The 13,739-nt window shown below is 36.1% G+C and overlaps 2 protein-coding genes across 2 annotated transcripts in view; one reads left to right on the forward strand and one right to left on the reverse strand.

Moving 5' to 3' along the window:
• Positions 1 to 716: 716 nt before the first annotated feature.
• fkbp14 (FKBP prolyl isomerase 14) lies at positions 717 to 3,233 on the forward strand. The gene is made up of 4 exons (XM_067449747.1): positions 717 to 1,125; positions 1,558 to 1,709; positions 2,303 to 2,430; positions 2,517 to 3,233. Exons 1-4 carry the CDS (start codon positions 929 to 931, stop codon positions 2,673 to 2,675), a joined length of 636 nt encoding a protein of 211 aa, XP_067305848.1. The 5' UTR covers positions 717 to 928; the 3' UTR covers positions 2,676 to 3,233.
• Positions 3,234 to 7,051: 3,818 nt separating this feature from the next.
• The window catches only part of chn2 (chimerin 2), an 82,075-nt gene continuing 75,387 nt past the window's right edge, over positions 7,052 to 13,739 (reverse strand). The window contains exons 10-13 of the mRNA XM_067449076.1: positions 9,766 to 9,843; positions 9,367 to 9,504; positions 8,286 to 8,391; positions 7,052 to 7,856 (exon numbers count right to left, since the gene is read on the reverse strand). Coding sequence (XP_067305177.1) covers positions 7,685 to 7,856; positions 8,286 to 8,391; positions 9,367 to 9,504; positions 9,766 to 9,843 — 494 coding nt within the window. The 3' untranslated portion in view covers positions 7,052 to 7,684. The remainder of the gene's footprint in view (positions 7,857 to 8,285; positions 8,392 to 9,366; positions 9,505 to 9,765; positions 9,844 to 13,739) is intronic.

Here is a 13,739-nt window from a genome sequence, read left to right on the forward strand (position 1 = left end):
AATGTGGGCGGTGTTGTACTAGGGCTATGTGTTTAACGTCCAATTAAAATTGAATAATGTTGTTAAGGCGTGTCTTCAAAAGAGGCTGACCAATAATAATACAGGGTTGTATTTTAGGGTGGGAACGTTTACAGTGGGATCTGACTGGGAGTGTGATTCGAAGCCCGTCTATTTTCCCCAAGTCGGTTCTTTTGAACAGGTCGTTTCAAAAAATCAAATTAAGCGAGTATTTTACGGCATTGCTTTATGGCAGCTCAACGTGGCGTTTTACATTATCTAAATTTAACAATCGTTTAGTAGCTACGTTTAAAAAACGTCTAAATTGGCACGTTTACAGCAATATCATACAATCAGTCATTAACATGTAGCCTATGTTGTTGACAAGATTTGACTAACATTAGTGAACACTTTACTATTCGTTTCAGCCACAGAATAAAAAAGGAAATTGCGACTTTTTATCTCAGTTATTTTTCTCAGAATTGTGCGATATAAAGTCGCAATTGTGAGTTTTAAAGTTAGATTTACGTGATAGACTAAACTCGAAATTGCGAATTATAAAGTCATAATTGTGAGATACAAGTCAACATTGCTAACCTGTTAGCAACTTATTAGTTGGCGATAGGAAATTACATAACTTTACTATAATTACTAAAATTACTAAAAATTACTACTTTAGCAACTATTGGGAAACGCCAAACAGGTTTGGGAACGGGTTCGAACAATTCATTGAAGAGAGTCGACTCAAAAGAACAATTCGTTAACGAATCGGACAGACATCCCTAGTTTGGGAAAGACCCCTGCAGAAATTTTGCTTGCCACGTAGTCGCGGCTGCCCAACTTTTTTGTGAAGCTTTTCATGCTTTGCTGCTGTTTGTATGAAACATCAGCTGAACAGCTGAGAGGTTGTTAGACTGTTCTTAATATTAAGATGATTCCAGAATTATGGACATGCATTTTTTCTGCATTCTTCTTTTACGTGCATGGAGCAAAACTTCCGGAGCCAGAGGTGAAAATAGAAGTTCTATACAAACCTTTCCTTTGCCATCGTAAATCCAAATACGGGGATATTCTTCTAGTTCACTACGATGGCTTTCTGGAGAGTAATGGCACAATGTTTCATTCCAGGTGACATCTTATGAACCATCTACTGCATGTTCATAAACTTTAAATAGACTCCACGTCCACACTGCAAGAATATACTTCAATAACCTAAACCATGCTTTTTTTGCACTAAGGAATCATTATTTAACTGTCAAAATATGTTTGTTTTTGTTGTTGAATACACAGTATTTAATCTTTTGGAAAAACATGATATTCTAGCTGATCTAAGGTGAGCATTAGCTGGTCAGTAACCATGGTCCAAATACATAATGACCATCTTTAACTGATATCTGGTGTGTTGCTGGACCAAGATGGTCTAGTTTGGATCAGATAATGACCAACTTAGAACAGATAGAAACCACCTATCATGTTCCAAAACACAGCTGCCAGCTCAAGCATGTCAAGTATGCATGTCTCTAGCGTTTAACACTAATGCACATGTCTTTTAATCGGCAGCCGGCAGCAAGGAGACAAAAACCCTGTCTGGTTCACATTGGGGATCCGTGAGGTGATAAAGGGTTGGGACAAGGGTCTTCAAGGCATGTGTGCGGGGGAGAAGAGGAAACTAACCATCCCTCCAGCTCTTGCATATGGCAAAGAGGGCAAAGGTGTGCCAGCAAGACACATTCATAACACACTATTTGAGGAATTGTAGCTTCCTCTACCTTCTGATATTAAATTTGCCATTGATGTTGCATTAAAGGGATAGTTAGTCTTATTGTTTAAATCTCATATTCTTGATTTACCACAATTACCATGTTTTACCATGCCTAATATCGATCTAGCTTACTGCAGTGGGCAACAAGTGTCTCATAGTAGCTGACGAGATAACTCACAGAGTAGCATTATAACAACTTTCAGCACACTCAAATGTATCTAATATGATAAAACAGACAGTGTTCAGCCCTTGTTCAGCCCTGCCTTGCTTCATACTACAGTAATGTTATTAAATTTTTAATACATTAGCTCATCTAAGAATATGATTTCTTCCCGAGTCCCATCTGATTCTTTTCCACCAGCTGTAGGTGAAGACAACAACTCCTATGATTCTGTGAAACCAAGGCGTCATCAAGCTACGCCTTTGTTTTGAATAAGCGACCAGTGGTCAAAATTACATATTGGGCCTTTTAAGTCTGTCTTAACACCCCATACAGAAACAATTTACAATGACCTATTGCCATTGGTTATGCTCTGTTCTCAGGTAAAATCCCTCCGGAGAGCACTCTGATCTTTGACATTGAGATCATGGAGATCCGAAATGGGCCCAGGTCACATGAGTCTTTTCAGGAAATGGACCTCAATGATGACTGGAAACTTTCCAGATCAGAGGTTTGATCAAAAAACTGCTGTTCATCAAGCATGGTTTTCATCATTGTAAGTTGTTTGTGTTATTTCTAAACACTTTTCTATTTCAGGTTAAAGAATACTTGCGCAAAGAGTTTGAAAGACATGGATACGCCCCCAATGACACCCATCATGAAGTGATGGTTGAGGACATCTTCCAAAAAGAAGATGAAGACAATGATGGATTTATATCCGCCCGGGAGTTCACTTACAAACATGATGAACTATGAATACACACTTCTACAAAACAAAGTTTACCTTCAAAAGATTCCAATATTTACATTCAGAGATTTGCAGCTTGTCAGTATTTCACATCATGTTACGGTATATAAACAGGTTTTGTGTTATCAGGTTATGTGTGTAATTAATCTTATTTTATTTTGAGGTTTTTTTTTAAATATACACTCAGGTGGTATATGGTGTCTTAGCTTTTTGTATTTGAAGATAGGTCTTCTTCAATGGCAAGATGTTAAATTCTGCTCAAAGAGAATATTTTATTGTTTTTTTCCCCCAAAGTGCCTGTTGACAGAAATATTGAACCTTTCAGAACACTTGAGTGCCATTTTTTTTATAGTATGTATGTGTTATTTACTTCAGAGCCAAATGAATTATGCAGGACTGTTTACACTATGGAACATGCTAATGTTAGTTCGTCAAAAGTCTGTAAGTATTTCTTATAATAAAGTATGAAATAAATATGTCTTGTGCTGCTAATCTTTGTTGACATTGTATTTTTATACCACATCACTAGAGGGAGCTCTTCTCTTAGTCTGTCATGACAAATTACTTGGGATCATATGCCAGTCAAATGTAATTGTGTGATTTTTTTTGACTGATTATCTGCAATGGCTCAGACAGACACATAGATACAGATACAAATATACAATGTTTAATAAAGAACAAAGGGACGGGGAAAAAAACCCTCAGAGACATGCAGTTAAAATGCAGTCAAGTTACATTTACTGATGACATAGTCATCATCACACACCTACATAATGCAGATGACTAGTTTAGGTTTAGGTGTATAATAATTTGCATACAAGGTTTACTCAGAGCCATGTTTAACAACATTCCATTCTTTTACTATGGCATTACGCAGTTACATAAACTTTTACATTAGTCAAAGTAACATTTACAATGTGTTTAATTAAAATCTGTTTAATTTACATATTAACATTTAATCTGTACTAAATATAAAATTGAAAAAGCTAATCTAAATAATTACATAAAACGTCCTTTAATGTATGTATGATGGGTATATGATCATTGTAATGTTATTAAAATTATAATCTCGGAAATATTGTTCAACCATTTTTTTTAGGAAACAGCTTGCTAAACGTGGCAAATATATGCACAACATGGACTTGTATATTTTTTTTATTATTATAATTTTTTTTTTACTTTTTCCTAAATAGGCCTACAATGGTTATATAGCCTACAATTAACTTCACAAACGTGCAATATTCTGTAGGCTAATATAAATCAAACCTAATTTTCCCTCGACAATCAAAAAAAAAAAAAAGAAAAAAAAAAAGAAAAAAAACGAGGCCAAATATCTGTAAAAATCTAAATCTTATTTCCTTCATTTACGGTAAGAACACTTTTCTGTTAAAATCCAAATTTAAAATAAATAACTTTTCTTTAAAAAAGAAGATTGCAAAAAAACAGCAAACACAAAACGTTTTTACAACGTTGCTGTGTTTAGCCTACTGGGCAGCCAAACAATAAATTTACTCAAACAATAAATACTTGCGACTACAGGATAATTAATCAATTAATGAATTGTTTGGCGTCCATAAGAAAAGTAAAAACAATTATAAATTACATAGCTATAGTATAACAGTGTCATTGTCAGTCATTTAAATTGAAGAAGGCGAAATGGCTCCAGCAAATGATGATTTTCTTCATAATATCCTCTCTACACTGCAAGCGAATGACGACTCGCGAAAAAAAAAAAATGACAACGCTCAAGCGTTTTGACAGATTCTAATCCATTCATAAGACGCGTCGCGCGTTTGCAGTTGTGCAGCTCCATTATAATCAGGATCTACTTTGCGACAGCAATTATTTTGTCGTAAAAGTTGTTCGCAGGCATGGTGACCCTCACTCTTCGTTTCTCCTTGAAACGGCCAGACCGTGAAACTGTCCAATTTCTCCGGCACGTGTTTTCGTTGAAGGTTGGCTCCAAGTGACAGTCGTCGTACGTCTCGTCGCTGATCAGAGTGTTGTTTTTGTTCTCGCTGCCCGTTTGTTTCGCTGAAGTTTTTTCCGAATTTCCAAATTCCTGCTGGGTTTCTTTGAAATTGTTCTTGCTTCTTCCAGTCAAGTTTTTCCACCAGGATCTGTCTGCCATTATGTCCAATTCTTCAGTTCACGCTGAAATGCATATTATTAGCGTAAAAACAGTTGCACAGTATACATAATATTAACATTATTAATTGATATAACATTCTGGTATCATGAAAATGTCCTCAAGATGAAGTTCTTTATGTATCATCCTTCAGAAAAACTCACCTCAGCTCTAGGTTTGTTAATGTCAGTCAGAGACTGACTGCCAAGTCTTTAGTTTCTTTTATGAAAACATCCAGCAGTACAACCTTGTGGCTTTTGTGTCTATATCCAAACCCACAGCATCATACAGTGTGGCATCTCTGTCTAAACTGTAATAAGTGATGAATTAAGTCATTTATACTTCACCTGCTGCTGCTCAAACGCCCTCCTTCCTCTCACCCATTGGTGTGTTGAGCTCTTCCAGCAGCCCTCAGGAAGCTGGTTTCAGGTTCTCCCTTCACCTGTGATTTGGTGAAAAAGTCACTTAGGGGCATACCATCTCAGCTCTCTGATACTAAAACAATGCTGCCGTTCACACCCCTGAATTTGGAACAAGAAAACCAAGCTTAGAGAAAACCAACGCCTAGAGAGAGCTGATCAAGCGGTAATTGCAGCAGCATATTTCACATACTGCAAATTTGAGGTGTTGCAGCTACTTGTGTAACACAAAAACTACTTTCAGAAGTTCATTTTGACTGAAATCAAGGTCCAGAATCAAGGTCTTCACAGATTTAAAAGTAACCAGATTTACATAATTTAATAAATCAGCATTTGATAAATTACAATCATAATTACAATCATTCTTCACAGAAAATATCTAAAAAACAAAACTGTAGAAAGGTCTTATATCGAATAAACAATTTGAAGGAAGTCAAACCAAGGTGACGGTACCGTTTATCAACATGGTGTTTTTTTTGTTTTGTTTTTTGAGGTGAATAACATCTCGCCTCAAGAGACTAAGATGAACACAACACACACAATTTTGTTCTTGAAATGGGATTGAATCTAATGAGGAAGGAACACGCACTAAATAAATGCTTATGGATCATTCCAGTCACAGAATAATCACTCCATTGTTTTCAGTGTGAACAAAAGATAATTTGAATGCATGGGTTAAACACAGCATTATTAACACTGGATGAACAAAACATAACTATTTACACTCCATGTAAAATGAAGAAGTGCTTTACACATGATCTTAATTGTCTTGCCATTATCACACATACACGTTTACCAACCTCGTGACTCAAATATATATGTTTTTAAGATTCATACTTGACGCATTTGTCCTGTTCACAATGCTAATTTACATGAATTGGAGATTTGTGACATGTAGAGCATCAAGGTCAATGCATAAAATGTGTTTGACATCAGAGAAAAAAAAAGGTAATATAATTTGGTTTAAACAAAATGCCCATCAATAATTCATTCTGTTTAGCATGAATACTACACAGTGTTACTCCATGATTAACAGCTTAAAAGCTTGTTTTTTTTCTCTCAGAATCGTGAGCTTATATCTCGCGTTTCGGACATAACTCGCAATTTGTTTGTTTTAATGAGAAAAAGGTTAGAGTTGTGAGATAAAAAAAATCACAATTACCTTTTTAATCGCAAGTTTATATCTCCCAATTCAGACTTTTTTTCTTACAATTAGGAGTTTATGGCTGTGTCCGAAAACCTAGGCAGCTGACTTTTTGCCTCTCTGCCTTATCAGACAATGACTCTGCAGACAGCGTTTGTGCATGAAGACACCTTACAAAAGTGATTTTTTAAGGCAGAGTAACAGCAAAATAGAGAGCTTTGGTGAGAACTAAACACATATTCAATTACTACATTAGTAATTTCTCACTAGAAATGACATCAAAAGTGTAAAATGTTGGTAAAAAAATACATTTACACAGAAACTGACCAGCAAACGCAACATTCGGAGGCCATCGTTTGCCCATCTCAACTGTCGCTGAACGGAAAGCACAGGATTGTGGGATATCAAAGGCAGCAAAGGATACATGTGTGCTGCCTTCAGAAACCGATCAGATGAAGGAATCTCAGGAGACAGGAAGTGAAGCTAATGGAAGATTCAGACATGCCATGATGCCTTCCTGCCTTGAAATGTGTCCGCCGAAGGCAGCATTTTCCAGGTTTCGGACACAGCCATAATCTTGTTTTTCAGACATAACTCAGGATTTGCTAGTTTAACAAGAAAAAAAGGAATTGCGAGAAAAAAGTCTGAAATGTGAGATAAAAAGTTGCAATTACCTTTTTTTAACCTGTTTGTAACCTGGGGGAAAAAGTCTGAATTGTGAGATATAAAATAAGAATTGCAAGAAAAAAAGTCTGAATTATGATATAAACTTGCAATTAAAAACAGGTAATTGTGACTTTTTATCTTACAATTCTGACTTTTTTTCACAACTGCGAGTTTAACAAGAAAATATAGTCAGAATTGTAATTAAAAACTCGGAATTAAGGGGGAAAAAAGTCAGATTTATACATTGCAATTCTGATTTATACCTATAGTTCATACCTCACAATTCTAGTTTTCACAGAACTGCAAAAATGTATCTCACAATTCGACATTATAACTTGCGATTGCTTAATTATTTCTCAAAACTGTGAGATATAAACTCGAAATTGTGAGAAAAAATAATAATTGTGAGTTATGACGTTGCCAGAACAAAACTCAGAATTGTGGGATAAAAGTCGCAATTGCCTTTTTTAGTTTTCATCCCATGACGGAAACAAGCTTCCTCAGTGTGGGGGGTTTGAAACACATTGAGTGAAATGTGCAATTAGGTCCCAATTTTAAATGCCAAATCTGATGAGAAAACAATATCTTTGAAATGTGTTGCAGGCCGCTTTTGAAAATGTTAAAGCTCTTTAAAAGTCTTTGAAAGATGTCTTCAGCTGTTCAAAACAAGATGTCCTCATGCTCTATCAGGAGCTGAACGATCAGTTTCTGATATCTCATATCGTTGAGCGTGGTGAGTGTGTTCTGGTCAGGCGGCCTCATGAGCGTTGGGCCGAAAACGATTCCAAGGTTCTCTGAGTTCATGTAATTGTCCTTCTCGTACATGGTGACCCTAAAAAAAGAGAGAAAAGACATGGAAAAAACACCTCAGACAATACAATTTTGGTAATAAACATGCAGCTAAGTAACTGATATACTTTCCATGGATGGGGAAATGTGGCCAAGCTGGCTTGACAAGTTAGAGCTTAAGCACAAATCCTCGAGGATCATTGTAAAGGTTTACTAGTTCCTGGAGTGCACGGAGCTAAAGTGCCATATTGGGTTTCCTGTTTCCTCCTAATCAGTCTTAGAAGTTTTATATTGCAGGGTGACAGGAAGTAAACTCACTCTATAAAGCTGTAGGTAAAATGCTTAAATGTAACAAAAACCTGCTCAAACACCCACCAGCTCAATGTGGTACAGAGTCATGAAATAAACTATGGGACCGGGACCTAAGGGAGCAGTAAATGTTTCTGGAAATTCAATACATCTGTGGTTTTACCTCTTCAGGTGTGTCATCAGGTACCGCAGAGTCTCATAGTGGGCTGGAGGAAGTTGGAGGAGACCATCATGAACTGCCTCAAGTCTGGAGTCAGGGTCTGTTATTTCTGATCAGGAAAAAATCAATAAAATACATTTCAGAATTCTGCAAAGTCAGATTTTATGTTAAAACCTGACACTGGTCCACAAACTGTATTAGTCCAAAATCTGAGAACACTGGTGATTCATTTTTGAAATAGATTTTATTTATTTTTTTATTTAGAAATAACACTAAGTTTCTGGTTGGTGAAATGTTTAAGAAAAAAAAGTATTTCATGCTAACCAATGCTGCATTTATTTGATCAAAATACATTGTCATATTGTGAATTATTTATACATATATTTTTTTTCCTGTAAAGACAAAGCTACATGTTCAGAATCATCACTCGTCTTCAGTGTCACATGATCCTTCAGAAATCATTCTAATATACTGCTCAAGAAACATTATTATTATCAATGTTGAAAACCATAGTGCTGCTTGCTGCTGCTATATTTTGTTAAGATTATTTGATTGACAAAAAGTTCGGTCACACTTTAGATTAGGGTCCAATTCTCACTGTTAACTAGACTTTTGCCTCAATAAACCACTAATTACTGATTATTAATAGTTATTAAGAATAAGGCCTTATTAATATGTGCTTTACAGCCAATACAAGCAACTAGTTATTAGTTATCAGTTATTAGTGAATTGGATCGTACACTAAAGTGTAACCAAATGTTCTAAAAAAAACAGCATATATTTGAATTAAAACTATTTTGTAACATTATAAATGTTTTAATATCCCTTTTGAAAAAAAGTATTACTAACCCCAAACTTCTGAATGATAGTGAAATAATGATAGTGATAATGAAAGACCCCACTGAATAAAATATTTATTTATTTAAATTATATAAATGTATTCATTGTCATAAATTATTTACTATTTAGTGCCATATCAGAATCCAAGAGAATTTAGGCAAGATCAAAGTAAAAAAAAAAAGTATAATCAAATCACAGATTACAAGAGAAAGTTCCTGGTTCAATGTGAGCGAAAGTCTCTTACTGGCTGCCTGTATGAATTTGGAGTAGACGTCATATGTGATAACTGGAATGGGCAGATCTCGCAGATAAAGCTTCATAGCCCCGGCGATTATATTGATGTCTGGGTAGATAATGGCACTGATGTCCGCCTTCTCACCATCTACGAAGGAGAATTAGTTATCTGTTATGAATAACAGAGCAATCACTATACTCTACCAAGAATAGACTGGAAAAGCCTTGGTTTTTCCATCCAGGTTGAATGTTGATAGAAAAACAGTGACTTAAATGACCTTGAGTTCATTCAAGCATGTAAGCAAATGTGAAGAGACCAAATATTTGTCTAACACCTATAATAAACATGATAACATTAGGTTTAATGCACCAGTCATGTGAAGCAATAATGAGTTAATCTACTACACACCTCTATCGAAGGCCAGCCGGACATCTTCTATATGTTCTGTGAAGCCTGACACTCTATATAGACCCTCTGATTTCAAACCTGAAAGAAGCAGAAGCAAAACACATATTCACTTGAACTATCCAGACAGTGGATTTGGAGACCGACGTGTAAACTAGTATTGATCAAACTAGGGCTTAATAATTAATCTGTTCAATAAAAATTCTTCAATAAATTGGGATATTCTGCACCCAGTATCTATCATCTATTCAGGAGCGTCATCCATCACTCACTTCATCTGGAAAATATACAGGGAGTGCAGAATTATAAGGCAAGTTGTATTTTTGAGGATTAATTTTATTATTGAACAACAACCATGTTCTCAATGAACACAAAAAACTCATTAATATCAAAGCTGAATATTTTTGGAAGTTTTAGTTTTTAGTTTTAGCTATTTTAGGGGGATATCTGTGTGTGCAGGTGACTATTACTGTGCATAATTATTAGGCAACTTAACAAAAAACAAATTTATACCCATTTCAATTATTTATTTTTACCAGTGAAACCAATATAACATCTCAACATTCACAAATATACATTTCTGACATTCAAAACCAAACAAAAACAAATCAGTGACCAATATAGCCACCTTTCTTTGCAAGGACACTCAAAAGCCTGCCATCCATGGATTCTGTCAGTGTTTTGATCTGTTCACCATCAACATTGCGTGCAGCAGCAACCACAGCCTCCCAGACACTGTTCAGAGAGGTGTACTGTTTTCCCTCCTTGTAAATCGCACATTTGATGATGGACCACAGGTTCTCAATGGGGTTCAGATCAGATGAACAAGGAGGCCATATCATTAGATTTTTTTCTTTTATACCCTTTCTTGCCAGCAACGCTGTGGAGTACTTGGACGCGTGTGATGGAGCATTGTCCTGCATGAAAATCATGTTTTTCTTGAAGGATGCAGACTTCTTCCTGTACTGCTTGAAGAAGGTGTCTTCCAGAAACTGGCAGTAGGACTGGGAGTTGAGCTTGACTCCATCCTCAACCCGAAAAGGCCCCACAAGCTCATCTTTGATGATACCAGCCCAAACCAGTACTCCACCTCCACCTTGCTGGCGTCTGAGTCGGACTGGAGCTCTCTGCCCTTTACCAATCCAGCCACGGGCCCATCCATCTGGCCCATCAAGACTCACTCTCATTTCATCAGTCCATAAAACCTTAGAAAAATCAGTCTTGAGATATTTCTTGGCCCAGTCTTGACGTTTCAGCTTGTGCGTCTTGTTCAGTGGTGGTCGACTTTCTGCCTTTCTTACCGTGGCCATGTCTCTGAGTATTGCACACCTTGTGCTTTTGGGCACTCCAGTGATGTTGCAGCTCTGAAATATGGCCAAACTGGTGGCAAGTGGCATCTTGGCAGCTGCACGCTTGACTTTTCTCAGTTCACGGGCAGTTATTTTGCGCCTTGGTTTTTTCGCACGCTTCTTGCGACCCTGTTGACTATTTTGAATGAAACGCTTGATTGTTCGATGATCACGCTTCAGAAGCTTGGCAATTTTAAGACTGCTGCATCCCTCTGCAATATATCTCACTATTTTTGACTTTTCTGAGCCTGTCAAGTCCTTCTTTTGACCCATTTTGCCAAAGAAAAGGAAGTTGCCTAATAATTATGCACACCTGATATAGGGTGTTGATGTCATTAGACCACACCCCTTCTCATTACACAGATGCACATCACCTAATATGCTTAATTGGTAGTAGGCTTTCCAGCCTATACAGCTTGGAGTAAGACAACATGCATAACGAGGATGATGTGGTCAAAATACTCATTTGCCTAATAATTCTGCACTCCCTGTATATGTGGAAGTTCCACAGTGGAACAGTTATACAGTCCTTCTCTCACTTTGAGATTCTTCAAATCATTCTATATTTTGGCTAAAATTTTATTTACTTATTTAAAGGTTCTTAATTGTCATATAGAGTTCCATCAAGAACCTTTAACCCCCATGATACCGTTCCATTGCAAAAAATGTTATTCATAGTGAAAAATATTTTCTTTAGATTATAAAAATCTTTATGGTTATTCACTGAAAGGTTTTTTGGGGAGCCCAGAATAATTCTTCTTGACCTTCTGGAACTACCTCTGATAAGGGTACAAAAATGGTGGGGAAGATGATAATGATACTCTTTTCACATATCCATTCTGATTGATCAGTTGTGGATCGTTTAAACATTGTTTGCAAACTTGATGCCATTGACTCCTGTCAGACTGGAAGGAACATACTCTCGCAAGGAAACAAGAAAATTAGCATCTGAACTCATTCTCCGTCCGAGACGACGTCACACTGAGTGAATCATCTACGAATTACACTAATTTGTTTGCCTTTCCTTTCACATGAAACTTTCCCCAAACTCATGCTTCCCCTCACATTGAGATCACCTGAAATGCACCAGAAATCTCTTTGTTACAATGTCAATCCTCAAGATACAGTATTATATGCGTTTGATATCGTTTGAAATGTCTCAGTGCGACTGGTACTAATATCTCATCTCCACAGAAGTAAACCAGAATAAAGGTTTTAAAAGTTTAGAGATATCTTGCCTTAGTATGATGGGTGTGGCTTTCAGCCATTTGGTCTTTCGTCAAATACAAGTCTATAGGACTTGATTAATGCAAATTCCCATTGTAAACTCATGTTTACATTTGAAAGGTCTGGGTATTTAAAGGAATGTTGCAAAGAGATCAGGGCTTGAAACTGTAATCAGGTCAGCCCATAATGCTGGATCTCTTAAGATAACCCAGCATTATGTCATTTTCAGAAGTCAGGTATATATTGAGTATGTAATTGCCACTGGTAATTGTTACACTTTGATTGATTCTGACTTGCTCTGGAATTATTCAGGTTACAAACCGGTATAATTTCAACAAAAATGTTAAACAGAATAATTAAATGTGTGGTTAAACTATTAAATATAAATGACCAAATAACCTTTTGGCATTCTAACCTAAATTCAAAATTATGATTAAATGCAGTCAGATAAAGAGAATTGGAATAAAATCCCTTTTCCCAGCTGAAAAGATAGAACGCACAGCGACCTTCACCCACCGATTGGGACAATTTGGTCGGCCTTACACTCCCAAAGGATCCACTTGTGAGGGACCATCTTCATTTAGTAAAAATGTAGCTATATAATTATTTATCATACACATACAGGGCTTGACATTAACTGAAACCCATTGAATGCAGGTAGATTTCAGCAGTGCCGACATCTGAAATGTGACCCTGGTGGACTACAAAACCTTAGCAGTGAAGTGACACAACTTATGCTGGTGGGTCACATGAAAATGACAACATGGAGAATGTACTGCATCCAGAATACATTTACATTACAGATTACAACAGGTTTTTAGCGGTCGTGAAGCAATTACTTTTTCAAAATAAGTACCTATTCATGAGAGTGTGCAATTTCGGACACAGCCACATGAGTAAGAGTATAATGGATCTGTGCATCAGGTCTTAAAGTGACAGCAGCCTAATACACAGCACCTGCTGGCAAATTATAAGGATGATTTAAAAAATCTAGATGGCGGTTTTCCCATGGTGATTAAATACAAAATGAATAGTAGTTTAAGATTAATGTGATTTGGAATTGGTAAAATGTGATTGAAAAAAATATATATGATCACAAAATCAATGTGCCTAATAATTCTGCATGTACTGTATATGCCATTTATACTGTATAATAAAACATCTTGTATGCAAAATGAATTGGATTTTATACTGTCATTATACTAAAGCCAAATCAAATTATGATTTAAATATTATCTAAATATATTGATTCAAATAACATTAAAATGTTTACATTTTTAAATTAAATTAAAAAATCAAAAATAAATTTGATCAGTTCCATTATAATATTCAGTGTTGGTCTTGTTGGAAAACAAATTTTCAAAGAATGCTCTCTTTAATGAAAGGCGTCACCCAATAAGT

This window comes from Pseudorasbora parva, chromosome 7 (genome assembly GCF_024679245.1).
Source record: "Pseudorasbora parva isolate DD20220531a chromosome 7, ASM2467924v1, whole genome shotgun sequence".
NCBI lineage: Eukaryota > Metazoa > Chordata > Actinopteri > Cypriniformes > Gobionidae > Pseudorasbora > Pseudorasbora parva.

Excerpts from the sequence above, each read along its gene's own strand:
- fkbp14 (XM_067449747.1), top strand. The coding sequence starts at position 929 with ATGATTCCAGAATTATGGACATGCATTTTTTCTGCATTCTTCTTTTAC. Across the intron at positions 1,126-1,557 it reads GGCACAATGTTTCATTCCAG|CCGGCAGCAAGGAGACAAAA; the intron begins GTGACATCTTAT and ends TTTAATCGGCAG. Across the intron at positions 2,431-2,516 it reads GGAAACTTTCCAGATCAGAG|GTTAAAGAATACTTGCGCAA; the intron begins GTTTGATCAAAA and ends TTTCTATTTCAG.